The 13018-nt window shown below is 37.1% G+C and overlaps 1 protein-coding gene across 1 annotated transcript in view; it reads right to left on the reverse strand.

The window, feature by feature from the left end:
- LOC133333824 (uncharacterized) overlaps window positions 1-13018 on the reverse strand; it is a gene marked incomplete at its 3' end in the record, with an annotated part of 57021 nt that overhangs the window by 19134 nt on the left and 24869 nt on the right. Inside the window, exons 8-12 of the mRNA XM_061542138.1 lie at window positions 11065-11203; window positions 10839-10914; window positions 10594-10712; window positions 10300-10514; window positions 3097-3339 (exon numbers count right to left, since the gene is read on the reverse strand). Coding sequence (XP_061398122.1) covers window positions 3097-3339; window positions 10300-10514; window positions 10594-10712; window positions 10839-10914; window positions 11065-11203 — 792 coding nt within the window. The remainder of the gene's footprint in view (window positions 1-3096; window positions 3340-10299; window positions 10515-10593; window positions 10713-10838; window positions 10915-11064; window positions 11204-13018) is intronic.

Genomic DNA, 13018 nt, shown 5'->3' on the forward strand with positions numbered 1-13018 from the left:
CGTGCAAATGGAAAGATATATAGGGTCTTTGGTGCACCAATTGCCTTAAATCGGATGAAAATACATATGGGAGATATATCTAAATCTGAACCGATTTTCACGAAACTTGGCAGACATCATTCTCGATCTTATTCATAACTCTGTGCCAAATTTCGTGCACAACAAAAGATTTCCAGGGACTTTAGTGTACTATTTACCTAAAATCGGGCGAAGCTATATATGGGAGCTATATCTAAATCTGAACCGATTTTCACGAAACTTTGCACACATCATTCTATACTTAATTTAGTACGCTGTGCCAAATTTCGTGCAAATCGAATGATATATAGGGACTTTGGTACACAATTAACCTTAAATCGGACGAAGATATATATGGGAGCTATATCTAAATCTGAACCGATTTTCACGGAACTTGGCAAACATCATTCTAGACCTTATTCATTACGCTGTGCCAAATTTCGTGCAAGTCAAAAGATTTCCAAGGACTTTAGTAGAATATTTACCTAAAATCGGGCGAAACTATATATGGGAGCTATATCTAAATGTGAACCGATTTTTTCAAAACTTTTCACATATCATTCTAGACCTAATTCAGTACACTATGCCAAAATTCGTGCAAATCAAACGATGTCCAGGGACTTTAGTGGACTATTTACCTAAAATCGGGCGAAGCTATATATGGGAGCTATATCTAAATCTGAACCGATTTTCACGAAACTTTGCACACATCATTCTATACTTAATTTAGTACGCTGTGCCAAATTTCGTGCAAATCGAATGATATATAGGGACTTTGGTACACAATTAACCTTAAATCGGACGAAGATATATATGGGAGCTATATCTAAATCTAAACCGATTTTCACGAAACTTGGCAAACATCATTCTAGACCTTATTCATTACGCTGTGCCAAATTTCGTGCAAGTCAAAAGATTTCCAGGGACTTTAGTGGACTATTTGCCTAAAATCGGACGAAGCTATATATGGGAGCTATATCTAAATCTGAACCGATTTTCACGAAACTTTGCACATATCATTATAGACTTAATTTAGTACGTTGTGCCAAATTTCGTGCAAATCAAACGATGTCCAGGGACTTTAGTGGACTACTTGCCTAAAATCGGGCGAAGCTATATATGGGAGCTATATCTAAATCTGAACCGATTCTTTGCACGAAACTTTGCACATATCATTATAGCCTTAATTTTGTACGTTGTGTCAAATTTCGTGCAAATCGAAAGATATATAGGGACTTTGGTGCACCATTTACCATAAATCGGACGAACATAGATATGGGAACTATATCTAAATCTGAAAGGTTTTTTCCAATTTCAATAGGGTTCGTCCTTGGGCCAAACAAATGAGCTGTGCCAAATTTCATCCAATTCGGATCATAAATGCGATCTATACTTTGTTTACAATTTAACATGGACAGACAGACGGACGGACATGCATAAATCGATTTGGAAAGTGATTCTATGCATATTCTCAAAAGGAACCATGGGTCTATCTCGATTATTTGTGTATGTTACAAACATATGCACAAAGACATAATACCCTGTACCACAGTGTGGTGAAGGGTATCAAAATTGGGGATGAGTCTTTTTTGAACACATGTTTCTATATGAAGGAGTTACCATATTAAAATAAATTTAACATGTGTTCATGACAGAGATGGAAGTTTCCAAGACAGTTAATTTTTCTCTTTATACCGCATTTTTTGTGCTAGGCTAATCATTTTCCGAACTGTCCTTGTATGAATATTCTCAAGAGGAACCATGTGTCTATCTCTATGCACAAAGACATACCTTGTAACAAAGTGTGGTGAAGGCTATAAAAATAGAAGACCTTTTATAGGTCTTTAAAAAATAGAAGATCTTTATTAGGTCCCGTACAAATAGATTACCTATTATAGGCCCTTCTACACTTGGAAGTCCCTCTATAGCTCCTCTGTAGATGGATAATCTTCTAGACATCGAAATCCTGTTATAACTCTCCTACTGATAGACGCCCATTTAACGGACCCTCTAAAGATAAATGATCTACCACGGGTTTTTTTCAATAAAGAGTATTTTTACATGCCCTCTATAAATAGAAGATCTTTCACAAGTATTTTAAAGACAGTAGATCTTACGTAGGCCCTGCACAGATGAAAGGCATTTACAAGGTCTTCCACAAGTAGAATAGAATTTTTACAGGTTATAGTTATTCTACTCATAGAAGTTATTTTACGGGTATCCTGTAGATACCCTTCTACATGTATATGTCAGATAGAAGATCAAACTTCCTATAAATAGATACCCACAACAAGTCTTCTATCCTTATAAAATTTATGGACGATCTTCTATAAGAATATGCCAACAATAATTTATGTTTAGCTTGGATACCTCTGAGGCTCTATAATCTTTAAATATTGCATAGAGGATACAAAAAAGGGTTAACACACACACACACACACTTTAAAGTGCCGAGAAGTAAGATGGTGTAATAATCGTATTTTCGGAGTGCAATGCGTACAATATTTATAAAGCTTTAATATAAATTGAATATTTATAGAAAAATAATCTGTATTAAAAACAACATCTAGATTTTGAAATTTCAGATAATTTAAAAAAAAATATACACAATTTTGGGAAAAACCGGATAAATAGAATATAAATTTACAAGGAGGGTTCAAAAATAAGTAGACACGCACACTTAGAAAACAGTGAGGACCAAAGGTGAAAATTTTGCAAAGATAAGGTTAAGGGTAGGGGTAGGTACAGAGAGAAGCTTTTGTATAAACACAGGGAAAGAAAGAAAATTCAAATTTATTTCAGTTGTTTTGGAATTGTGATATTATAGAAGGTGTAGAAATAAAAGAGTAGGGTGGTGGATGGTGAAACAGTTTAGTGTAGCCTGAGAGAGATAGAGAGAGAGTTAGTCTTGTTGTTCATTGATCTAGGGAAGGAATTGAAAGAGTTTAAAGTTTTGCCAACTCATTAAGTAGTTGTAATTGTGTTTTTTTTCTGAGTTAATAATTTAATTAATTAATTGTTGTTGTTTTTATAGTTGTAGTTTTTAATTTTTCAATTTAGAATTTAGCCTAATCTTACGTCGGGGAGGCGGTCGTAACAGATCGTCAAGTGAAAATGTACGCGCTGCTGCCCCTCCCCCTCCAGGTACTGGATTGGGGCTGCTGAGGCTCAATAATGATGGTTTTCTTATACCCAATCTGTTGAAGATGGACCGCGGTGCGCCCGGTGCGTTATTAACAGTCGTTTGTGGTATGGCAGTTGTAAATTGTAATTGCTCGCGCAGTGATGTGTGATGATGATGTCCATGTACTGAACCAGGTGCTGTACGAATTATATAAGAGAAAGAGAGAGAGAGAAAGACAAAAAATTGTAGAGACAAAGAGAAAAAACAAATCGGAAAAAAATTCATTACATATACAAAAATTTCGACCAATTAAGTTTATGGCAAAATGGTTTTATGTTTCGATTTTTTTTGGTTTTTTTTTTTTGTAGAGAATATAGGAAGAAAAAGAAGAAGCGGAAAAAGTAACAAGTAATTGTAAGACAATCACAAAGTAAAAAAAAAAACAAAAAATAATTTAGTTAATAAGAGAAATGGAGAGAAAAAAGAATTCAAGAAAAGTAATTCGTTTATTAGTAAAGTATTGAAGTAGTAAGGAATTAAAATAGTGAGATAATTTTAAAATTGAAAAAAAAAAAACAATTGAGAGTTTTAGTAAAGAAGAAAAACAATAATAGCGATAAAGTGAGTTTTAAAGAAATTGAAGAAAAAGATTTAAAATTTAGAAAGTTTCTAAATCTTTTAAGTGGTTATTCACACTTTTTCTGGAAATTTATTAATAGTGGTAATAAAAAAATATTTACAAAATTTTATTAGCGCTCTATAAAAGCTTTGAGTGTTTTACCGATTTGAAATTAAATTGAAAAAAATAATATTTCCTATATAAATACCAATTCAGTTCATATTTTTAATAAATGTTGGATATGTAAATAAATAATTTGGATAATATAATAATAAAAATATTCCTATAAAAATATTTTAACGACAAGTTTACAGTCTTATTTCACTATATCTAAATCTGAACCGCTGTTCACGAAACTTTGCACATATCATTCTAGACTTAATTTAGTACGTTGTGCCAAATTTAGTGCAAGTCAAAATATTTCCAAGGACTACAGTGGAGTATTTACCTAAAATCGGGCGAAGCTATATATGGGAGCTATATCTAAATCTGAACCGATTTTCACGAAACTTTGCACATATCGTTCTAGACTTAATTTAGTACGTTGTGCCAAATTTCGTGCAAGTCAAAAGATTTCCAAGGACTTCAGTGGACTATTTACCTATATGGGAGCTATATCTAAATCTGAACCGATTTTCACGAAACTTTGCACATATCATTCTTTACGTATTTTAGTACGCTGTGCCAAATTTTGTGCAAATCGAAAGATATATAGGGACTTTGGTGCACCATTTACCTTAAATCGGACGAAGATATATATATATATATATATATATGGGAGCTATATCTAAATCTGAACCGATTTTTCCCAATTTCAATAGGGTTCGTCCTCGGGCCAAACAAATGAGCTGTGCTAAATTTCATCCAATTCGGATCATAAATGCGACCTGTACTTTGTTTACAATTTAACATGGACAGACAGACGGACGGACATGCATAAATCGACTTAGAAAGTGATTCTATGCATATTCTTAAAAGGAACCATGGGTCTATCTCGATTTTTTTGCCTGTTACAAACATATGCACAAAGACATAATACCCTGTACCACAGTGTGGTGAAGGGTATAAAAAAAACGGGTGGCGTAGGGGATGATAGATACCAAGCAACGGCTATGATTGGCTTTAACATGGCGAAGTCCTGGCTTATCTTGGTCCTACTTTTATCTCAATTGTGGACACTGACCTGGGAAGCTGTTCTCATCACCCGATGAAATAGTGAGCTAATATGTGCCGCGAGTTCACCCATAAGAACTATAAAAAATGGGTTGAGGCGTCGGGTAGTTGCCCACTCTCGGAAAACCCAACCTACTATGAACCAGTGAGCGGAGCAGTATAGACGGACGGGGCCGACCATATGATACCCTACACAACTATTACTAATATTCAGTGCAGCCTTTCTAATTACTTGTCTAGATTCCCTTCACCCTTTATGTTGTGAAGTTCGGAGATCGACTCCAAATTACACAAAAAATAAGTTTTCGGTCCACTTTATCCCAAAACTACTATCTGATCATCACCGAAAATTATGGGCGTTGTCTTTGGTCATACCTGGATCCTCATGGAAAATTTCGAAGCGATCAGCTCTATATTTCCGCCCTCTAGTGCGGTAATGGGTTACTAAATAATATATGAATACGTAACCACCTGTAAATATTTAAGTGTAACTCCAACATCCTGGTACATACGACAATATATTTGGTATCGATTTAAAGGTCAACCACTCCTCTTTTGGGTCTATGTCCTTCAGGAGTAAATATATACGGTATAGAATACATATTTTGTCATTTTTCACACAAAAGTCAGGGTCCATTTGACCCGCTAAATATTGACCGATCTTTATCAAAACAGGCACTCTTATTCTTTGGTCCTATCCTCTTATCCCTGTAAAAATTCGCGATGTTTGAGCCATAATTGCGGCCTCTGGAGCGACCAGAAAAACAGAAAAATATAGTATTTTGTCCATTTCATTCCCTAAATATTAACCGATCTACATGCAAAATTTCGTGAAGATTGGTCCATAACTGTGGCCTGTATCGTGTTTACAAATTGTAATGGACAGACGGACGGACGGACACACATGTCTAGATCGACTCAGCTAGTCGAGATATGACGATCGGTATACTTAATTTCGCGGCGTTACAAATTTTTAGGGCTGTACAAAGCTATAATACCCTGACAACATAGTTATGTAGGGTATAAAAAGCTAAGAAAAAGAAAACCAAACCGCCCCCGCAAATGTATAAAGGACCACGATCTGAGAATCTGCACTTGGAATGTGCGCAAGTTGTACAGAACAGGTTACAAAGCCGATATTATTGCCGTACAGGAAATGCGATGGAAAGGGACTGGGGTAAGTAAAACAGATGATTACGCCCTGTATTATAGATGCCATGAAACGAGATATGAAATTGGATGCGGATTTATGGTTTACAGGAGAATAAAAGACCTCGTCTCCAGATTCACTACAGTAGATGAGCGAATTGCTATAATCCGTTTAAAAGCGAAGTTCTTCTAGATCAGTCTCATCTGCGCCCATGCTCCGACCGAAGATAAAATTTAACAGACCAAATACATGACATTAAAATTCTGCTAGGAGATTTAAATGCAAAAATTGGAAGGGAAAATATCTTTGGAAAATTCAGCCTTCGCGGCAGAGAAAAAAATGGTAGTTAGCAGCAACAGATTCAAGCATCTCGATATACACAAGGCCACCTGAATCTCTCCTGATCATGCAACGAGAAATCAAATTGATCATGTTGTGATAGACGGAAGGCATTCATCCAGTGTTTTAGACGTCCGATCTATCCAAGGAGCGAATATCGATTCGGACCATTACCTTGTGGCAGCCAAGGTATGCACCCATCTTAATGTAGCAGAAATGGTGCGATCTAACACAACACGGAAACTCGACGTCGAAAAGCTCCAAACACAACATGTAGCCGAGGCCGACTCCACTCAACTTACCCATCCGCTTGAAGAAAGCTCTTCTTGTCCCGATAATAGTATAGAAGCACAATGGCAAAGAATTGTCCACTCCCTACAAACTACAGCGAAAGCAACACTTGGGTACCAAAAACCACCACCAAGAAACCCATGGTACGATCAGGAGTTTCGTAATGCTACTGATGTGAAAAACGCAGCGTATAGGGCAACCCTGCAGACAGTAGCAACACGTAACGTGATGGAGAATTATCGGGAGAAAAGGAGAGAGGAGAAACGTGTTTTCAGAAAAAAGAAGAAAGAACAAGAAAAACGTGAGCGTGAGGAAATCGAGATGTACAGGAGTCAAAATGAAGTCCGGAAATTTTACCAACGAGTAAAACACCAAACCGAACTATTCAAGACTGGTGGCCTGATGCTGGTCAGGAGCATGCACTAGCTGATTAATATAATTTGGCTAGATGAATGCATGCCCAATGATTGGAACCTCAGCATCCTGTGTCCCGTGCACAAAAAAGGATACAAGATATGTGCCAACTATAGAGGAATAAGTTTCCTTCCCATCGCATATAAAGTGATATCCAGTGTGCTGTGTGAACGATTGAAGCCAATTGTCAATGACATCATTGGACCATACCAATGCGGCTTCAGATCCGGCAAATCCACCATTGACCAGATTTTCACTCACTCCTTTTCTAAGGACGCATTCGACAGCTCTATCCGTTCAGAGGTGTTTAAAGCCATGTCTACGTTCGGCATCCCTGCAAAATTAATACGGCTAGGCAGGATAGCAAGATCAGCAGTTAAAGTCGGAAAGGACCTATCGGAGCCCTTCAATACCGAACGAGGATTCAGACAAGGTGACAGTTTGTCGTGTGATCTTTTTAACATCATACTGGAAAAGGTCATACGAGACGCAAAGGTGAACAGAAATGGTACTCTGTACACCAAACACCACATGTTACTCGCCTACGCCAATGACATCGGTATAATGGGTCGAACATTGCGAGCGGTAACATCCAGCTTTGAACAAATTGAAAAGGAGTCTGCCAAAGTGGGTCTGGCAGTAAGTGGCGAGAAGACCAAGCTGATGGTATCAACGCGCAAGACATCCATTAGACTTGGATCAACTGTGGACCTTGAGAACTACAGCCTCGAGGTAGTTAAAGACTTTATATACCTTGGTACCGCCATAAATAAAGCGAATGACATCAGTTTTGAAATTCGGAGAAGGATTGTAATGACCAACCGATGCTACTTTGGTCTGAGCAAACAATTCAAAAGCAAGGCCATCTCCCGCCAGACCAAACTCACACTTTACAAGACGCTGATACTACCCGTGCTATTATATTGATCAAAAGCATGGGTACTTGCGAAAGTAGATGAGGCAGCTCTTGGGGTGTTTGAAAAAAAAATCTCTGAAAGATCTACAGGCCGATATGCGTCGACGGTGAATATCGCCGTCGAATGAACCACGAGCTCTATAATTTTACGCGGACATCGACATATTCAGTCGTATTGAGCGACTACGGTGGCTAGACCATGTTGAGCGGATGAATGAGAATGCCCCAGCTGAAAAGGCATATAAAAACGAGTCTACTGATGGTTCCCGTAGAAGGGGAAAGACCAAGTAGAAATCAGATCTTGGAACGTGGTCTTCCAAATTGGTGGATTTGCGCACAAGACCGACGCGCTTGGAAATCTTTTTTAAGCTCGACTTATCAAATCAATTTCATTCCTTTCAGGGACCTATATAAAATTTTTGAGCGACATTTTAACTTTTTATACCCTTCGTCATGAGGATAACTACAAAGATATATAAAATTAATGGGGGCTCCTAGGAAAAAACTCGTGTTATTAAAGGACCCTGAACATTCCGAAAAATGGGCTATAATAAATCGGAGATATATATTGATATTTTTAGTAGTGATTAATAGTGAGGTTTGACAGCCAATGAGAATCCAAAATACCAAATGGCAGGTAATTCGATTTAAAAATGTGCCCAAAATTCTCAAAATATCGACTTTGTTCAAAATCAAAATTTGAAGTGTGGAGATGTGGCGATACCGTTATGATAAACCAAATTTCATCCACGTGAGTCAATGATAAGAATTTTTAAAGAATGTTGATATATTTAAACATGCATTAACCTGATTCCCAATGATTCCAAATTAAAATTTCAGGATACCAAGTCTATTGGTTGACCAACAATTTAAATTTTGCCAAATTTAGTACACAGTAGTACGAATTTCCAAAACTTCCTGCTTAACCCAATCATACACCCACACAGTGATCCCAAATCCAAGTTTAATGATTCCAACTCTATCGGTTCACCCATAATTCAAATTGTACCAAATTTAGTGCACAGTAGAACCAATTTCCAAAACTTCCTAGTTAACCCAAATCTGCACCCCACATTGATCCTAAATCCAAGTTTCAGCATTCCAACTCCATCGGTTCACCCACAATTTAAATTGTACCAAATTTAGTACGCATTAGTACAAATTTCTAATATTTCCCTCATATCTCAATCTTACACATCAACAGTGATCCCGACTCCAAGCTCTATTGGTTCACCTAAGACTCAAACTGCACCAAATTTAGTACCATTTAGTACCCATAACTATTATTTTACCTAAACTGGATCCTGACCCCAATCCTACACCCCTACAGTGATCCAGACTCCACATTTCATTGTTCACCACTCTATCGTTTCACCCAAGTCCAAATTGTACCAATAGTACGGTTTAGTAGTTTTCGTACACATAAGTAACAAATTTCCAAAACTACATACATATCCCAATCCTACACTCCGACGGTAATGTTAATTTGAAATTTCAGGTCGATTTGTATTTCCAAATTGAATTTGAACCAAATATAGTACCATATAGTACTTTTCGTACACATGAGTACACTCTTTCAAAATCATCTCCTTAATTAGACCCTACATCTAAACCCTAATAGACATTTCAAATTTCAAGTTTTTAGCTCTATCCATTCACATGCTACGAAATTATACTACATTTAGTACATTTTAGTAATTTTCGCTTACTTTTAGTCCGAATGTCCATAAAACCCTGTGCTATATCTATTCTACACTCCATCTGTGACCCTCATTTAAAATTTAAGAGTTCTAGCTCTACCGGTTCGCCAAATACAAATGGCATAACATTTAGTACTTTTTAGTGCTTTTCGTACCGTTCCAAAACCCCCGGTCTTATCTGTCAACTTTGGACCAATAGTGATCCTCACCCAACATTTCAACATTTTAGATTCAGCCGTTTCGTCTGGGCATTGATGAATTGTTAAGTGATTGAATCACTTTACTCTTTTATTAGTATAGACATTCAAAAAATCTGGTAGCCCCCATATGACAGATTTTCCTCTATACAAAAGTAACACAGTCCACTAGAATGGTGATTTTTTTGCAGAAAAAAAGCATCCAGTCTCTCATAAATATTAAAATATCTACTTTTAAAATTTCATAAAAAATTTTCTAAGGAATGCTCCCCTCATGACTGTAAACTTGCGTACAAATATTTTGCTTAACTTTTGATATCCTGCCAAACCAAAACAAATAAATAAACCATATACTCACGTCGATTCCGATCGGCTTCCTCGGCCAAGAGTTTTTCAATTTTCTCCGGAAAATGTCGTTTGGCACACCATACCAAGCCGATAACAGCCAGAACAACAAATACTGTAATAAGACCTAGCCAAAAGGGCTCTTGCAGCATGCGTTCCGACAACGGCTTATAGGGTATATGCAGCATACGTTTCTCACAGCGATGTCCCTCCCACCAGGCATAACAGCTACATGAGCAAGGAAGATAAGAACAAGAGCAACAGTTACAAAATATATATTCCCCTCTTCTATGCGGGCCATACTTACCGACAAAAGAAACCGCCATTCTTTTCAATGCAAACACCACGACCTTCGCAGGGATTCTCCGAGCAGGGCTTTTGTTTTTGTTCACACGTTGTACCCATATATCCAGCTTGACAATGGCACTATCAATTTGTAATTGTATTAAAAATAAATAATTGTGAATGAAAAACGGATGTTCTCAAGCAAATCAAACATAACCTCTAGTATTAATATTATTATCTATTGTTGTTGTTGTTGGTTTTATTTACCTTGAAATTGTTTGCTGTCAATTCACATCGGCCAAAGACACAGGGATCTAGTTCACACATATTTAGACCACAAAATCTATATATAATAATGAAAGAAGCATGGTAAGGGAGAAAGTTGAGAGAGGGGGAGAACGAACAAATATGTTAGATATTTTAGTCTTTGTTCATCAGGATTAGCAGGATTTTTGTGGCTGTGCCAGCACACAGCTCAGTTCAGTGCATTTACCTTCCAGTGTAATGGCCCAGACATTGACAGTAACTGCTTCCATTGTTGGCAATACACTTGCCATTGTATTGGCAAGGATTCGGTTGACATGCTTCGACACTCAAATCTCCTGATGCTAATTTAATTTTGTAATTATTATCTGAAAATAGTCGAAAAAGAGAGACATAGAGGATGGATTAGAGAGTTGTTGACAAAGGCAGGCCGATTTGGCATGTTCGTCTTTAATTATAGTTTGTACTCCCCGCCTCCCCCAAAATACAATAACACTAAAATTCACGTAAAATATTGAACGAGGAAAGTATTAGGATTGTGCTAAAGTATTTTTAGAATAAAAACCAGTAAGGAAAGTAGTAAAGTCGGACTGGGCCGACTATATGATACCCTTCACCACTTTGGCTATATTCTATATATTTATCATAGCAGACGTACGTGTTTGTTATATATCTATATCTGAACCGATTTAAGGGAAACTTGACAGAGACTAATTTATATTACTTCAGTACGTTGTGTCAATCGGCCAAGCAACATCATTTTAGACTTAATTCCCTACCCTATACCAAAATTCGTGCAAATCGAAACATATATAGGGACTTTGGTGCACCAATTACATAAAATCGGACGAAACTATATATGGGAACTACATCTAAATCTGAACCGATGTTCATGAAACTTAGCACATGTTCATGAAACTTACAGACGCAATTCAGTACGTTATGCCAAATTTCGTGCAAATCGAAAGATATATAGGGTCTTTGGTGCACAAATCGGATGAATATATGGGAGCTATATCTAAATCTGAACCGATTTTCACGAAACCCTGCACACATCATTCTACACTTAATGCAGTACGCTATGCCAAATTTCGTGCAAATCGAAAGATATATAAGGAGTTTAGTACACAATTTACCTTAAATCGGACGAAGCTATATATGGGAGCTGTATCCAAATCTGAACCGATTTTCACGAAACTTGACACACATCTTTAGTCATTACGCTGTGCCAAATTTCGTGCAAATCGAAAGATATATAGGGACTTTGGTGCACCATTTACATGAAATCGGACGAAACTATATATGGGAGCTATATCTAAATCTGGACCGATTTTCTTGAATCTTAGCAGACATCATTCTAGGCTCAATTAAGTACGTTATGCCAAATTTCCTGCAAATCGAAGGATATATAGGGACTTTGGGGCACCATTTGCATGAAATCGTACGAAACTATATATGGGAGCTATATCTAAATCTGGACCGATTTTCTTGAATCTTAGCAGACATCATTCTAGGCTCAATTAAGTACGTTATGCCAAATTTCCTGCAAATCGAAGGATATATAGGGACTTTGGGGCATGAAATCGGACGAAACTATATATGGGAGCTATATCTAAATCTGGACCGATTTTCTTGGATCTTGGCAGACATCATTCTAGGCTCAATTCAGTACGTTATGGCAAATGCCGTGCAAATCGAAATATATATAGGGACTTTGGGGCACCATTTACATGAAATCGGACGAAACTATATATGGGAACTATATCTAAATCTAGATCGATTTTCTTGAAACTTGGCAGACATCACTCTAGACCTAAATGATTAGGCTGTACCAATTTTCTTGCAATTCGAAAGATATATAGGGACCGTTTACATTAAATCGGTTAAATATATATATGGGAGCTATATCTAAATCTGAACCGATTTTTCCCAATTTCAATAGGGTTCGTCCTTGGGCCAAATAAGTGACCTATGCCAAATTTCATCCAATTCGGATCATAAATGCGACCTGTACTTTGTTTACAATTTAACATGGACAGACAGACGGACGAACGGACATGCATAAATCGACTTAGAAAGTGATTCTATGCATATTCTCAAAAGGAACCATGTGTCTAACTCGTTTCCTTTTGCCTGTTACAAACATATGCACAAAGACATAATACCCTGTACCACTGTGTGGT

This window comes from Musca vetustissima, unplaced genomic scaffold, assembly GCF_032173495.1.
Source record: "Musca vetustissima isolate MV318-11 ecotype Yass unplaced genomic scaffold, APGP_CSIRO_Mvet_v1 utg5780, whole genome shotgun sequence".
NCBI classification, from domain to species: domain Eukaryota; kingdom Metazoa; phylum Arthropoda; class Insecta; order Diptera; family Muscidae; genus Musca; species Musca vetustissima.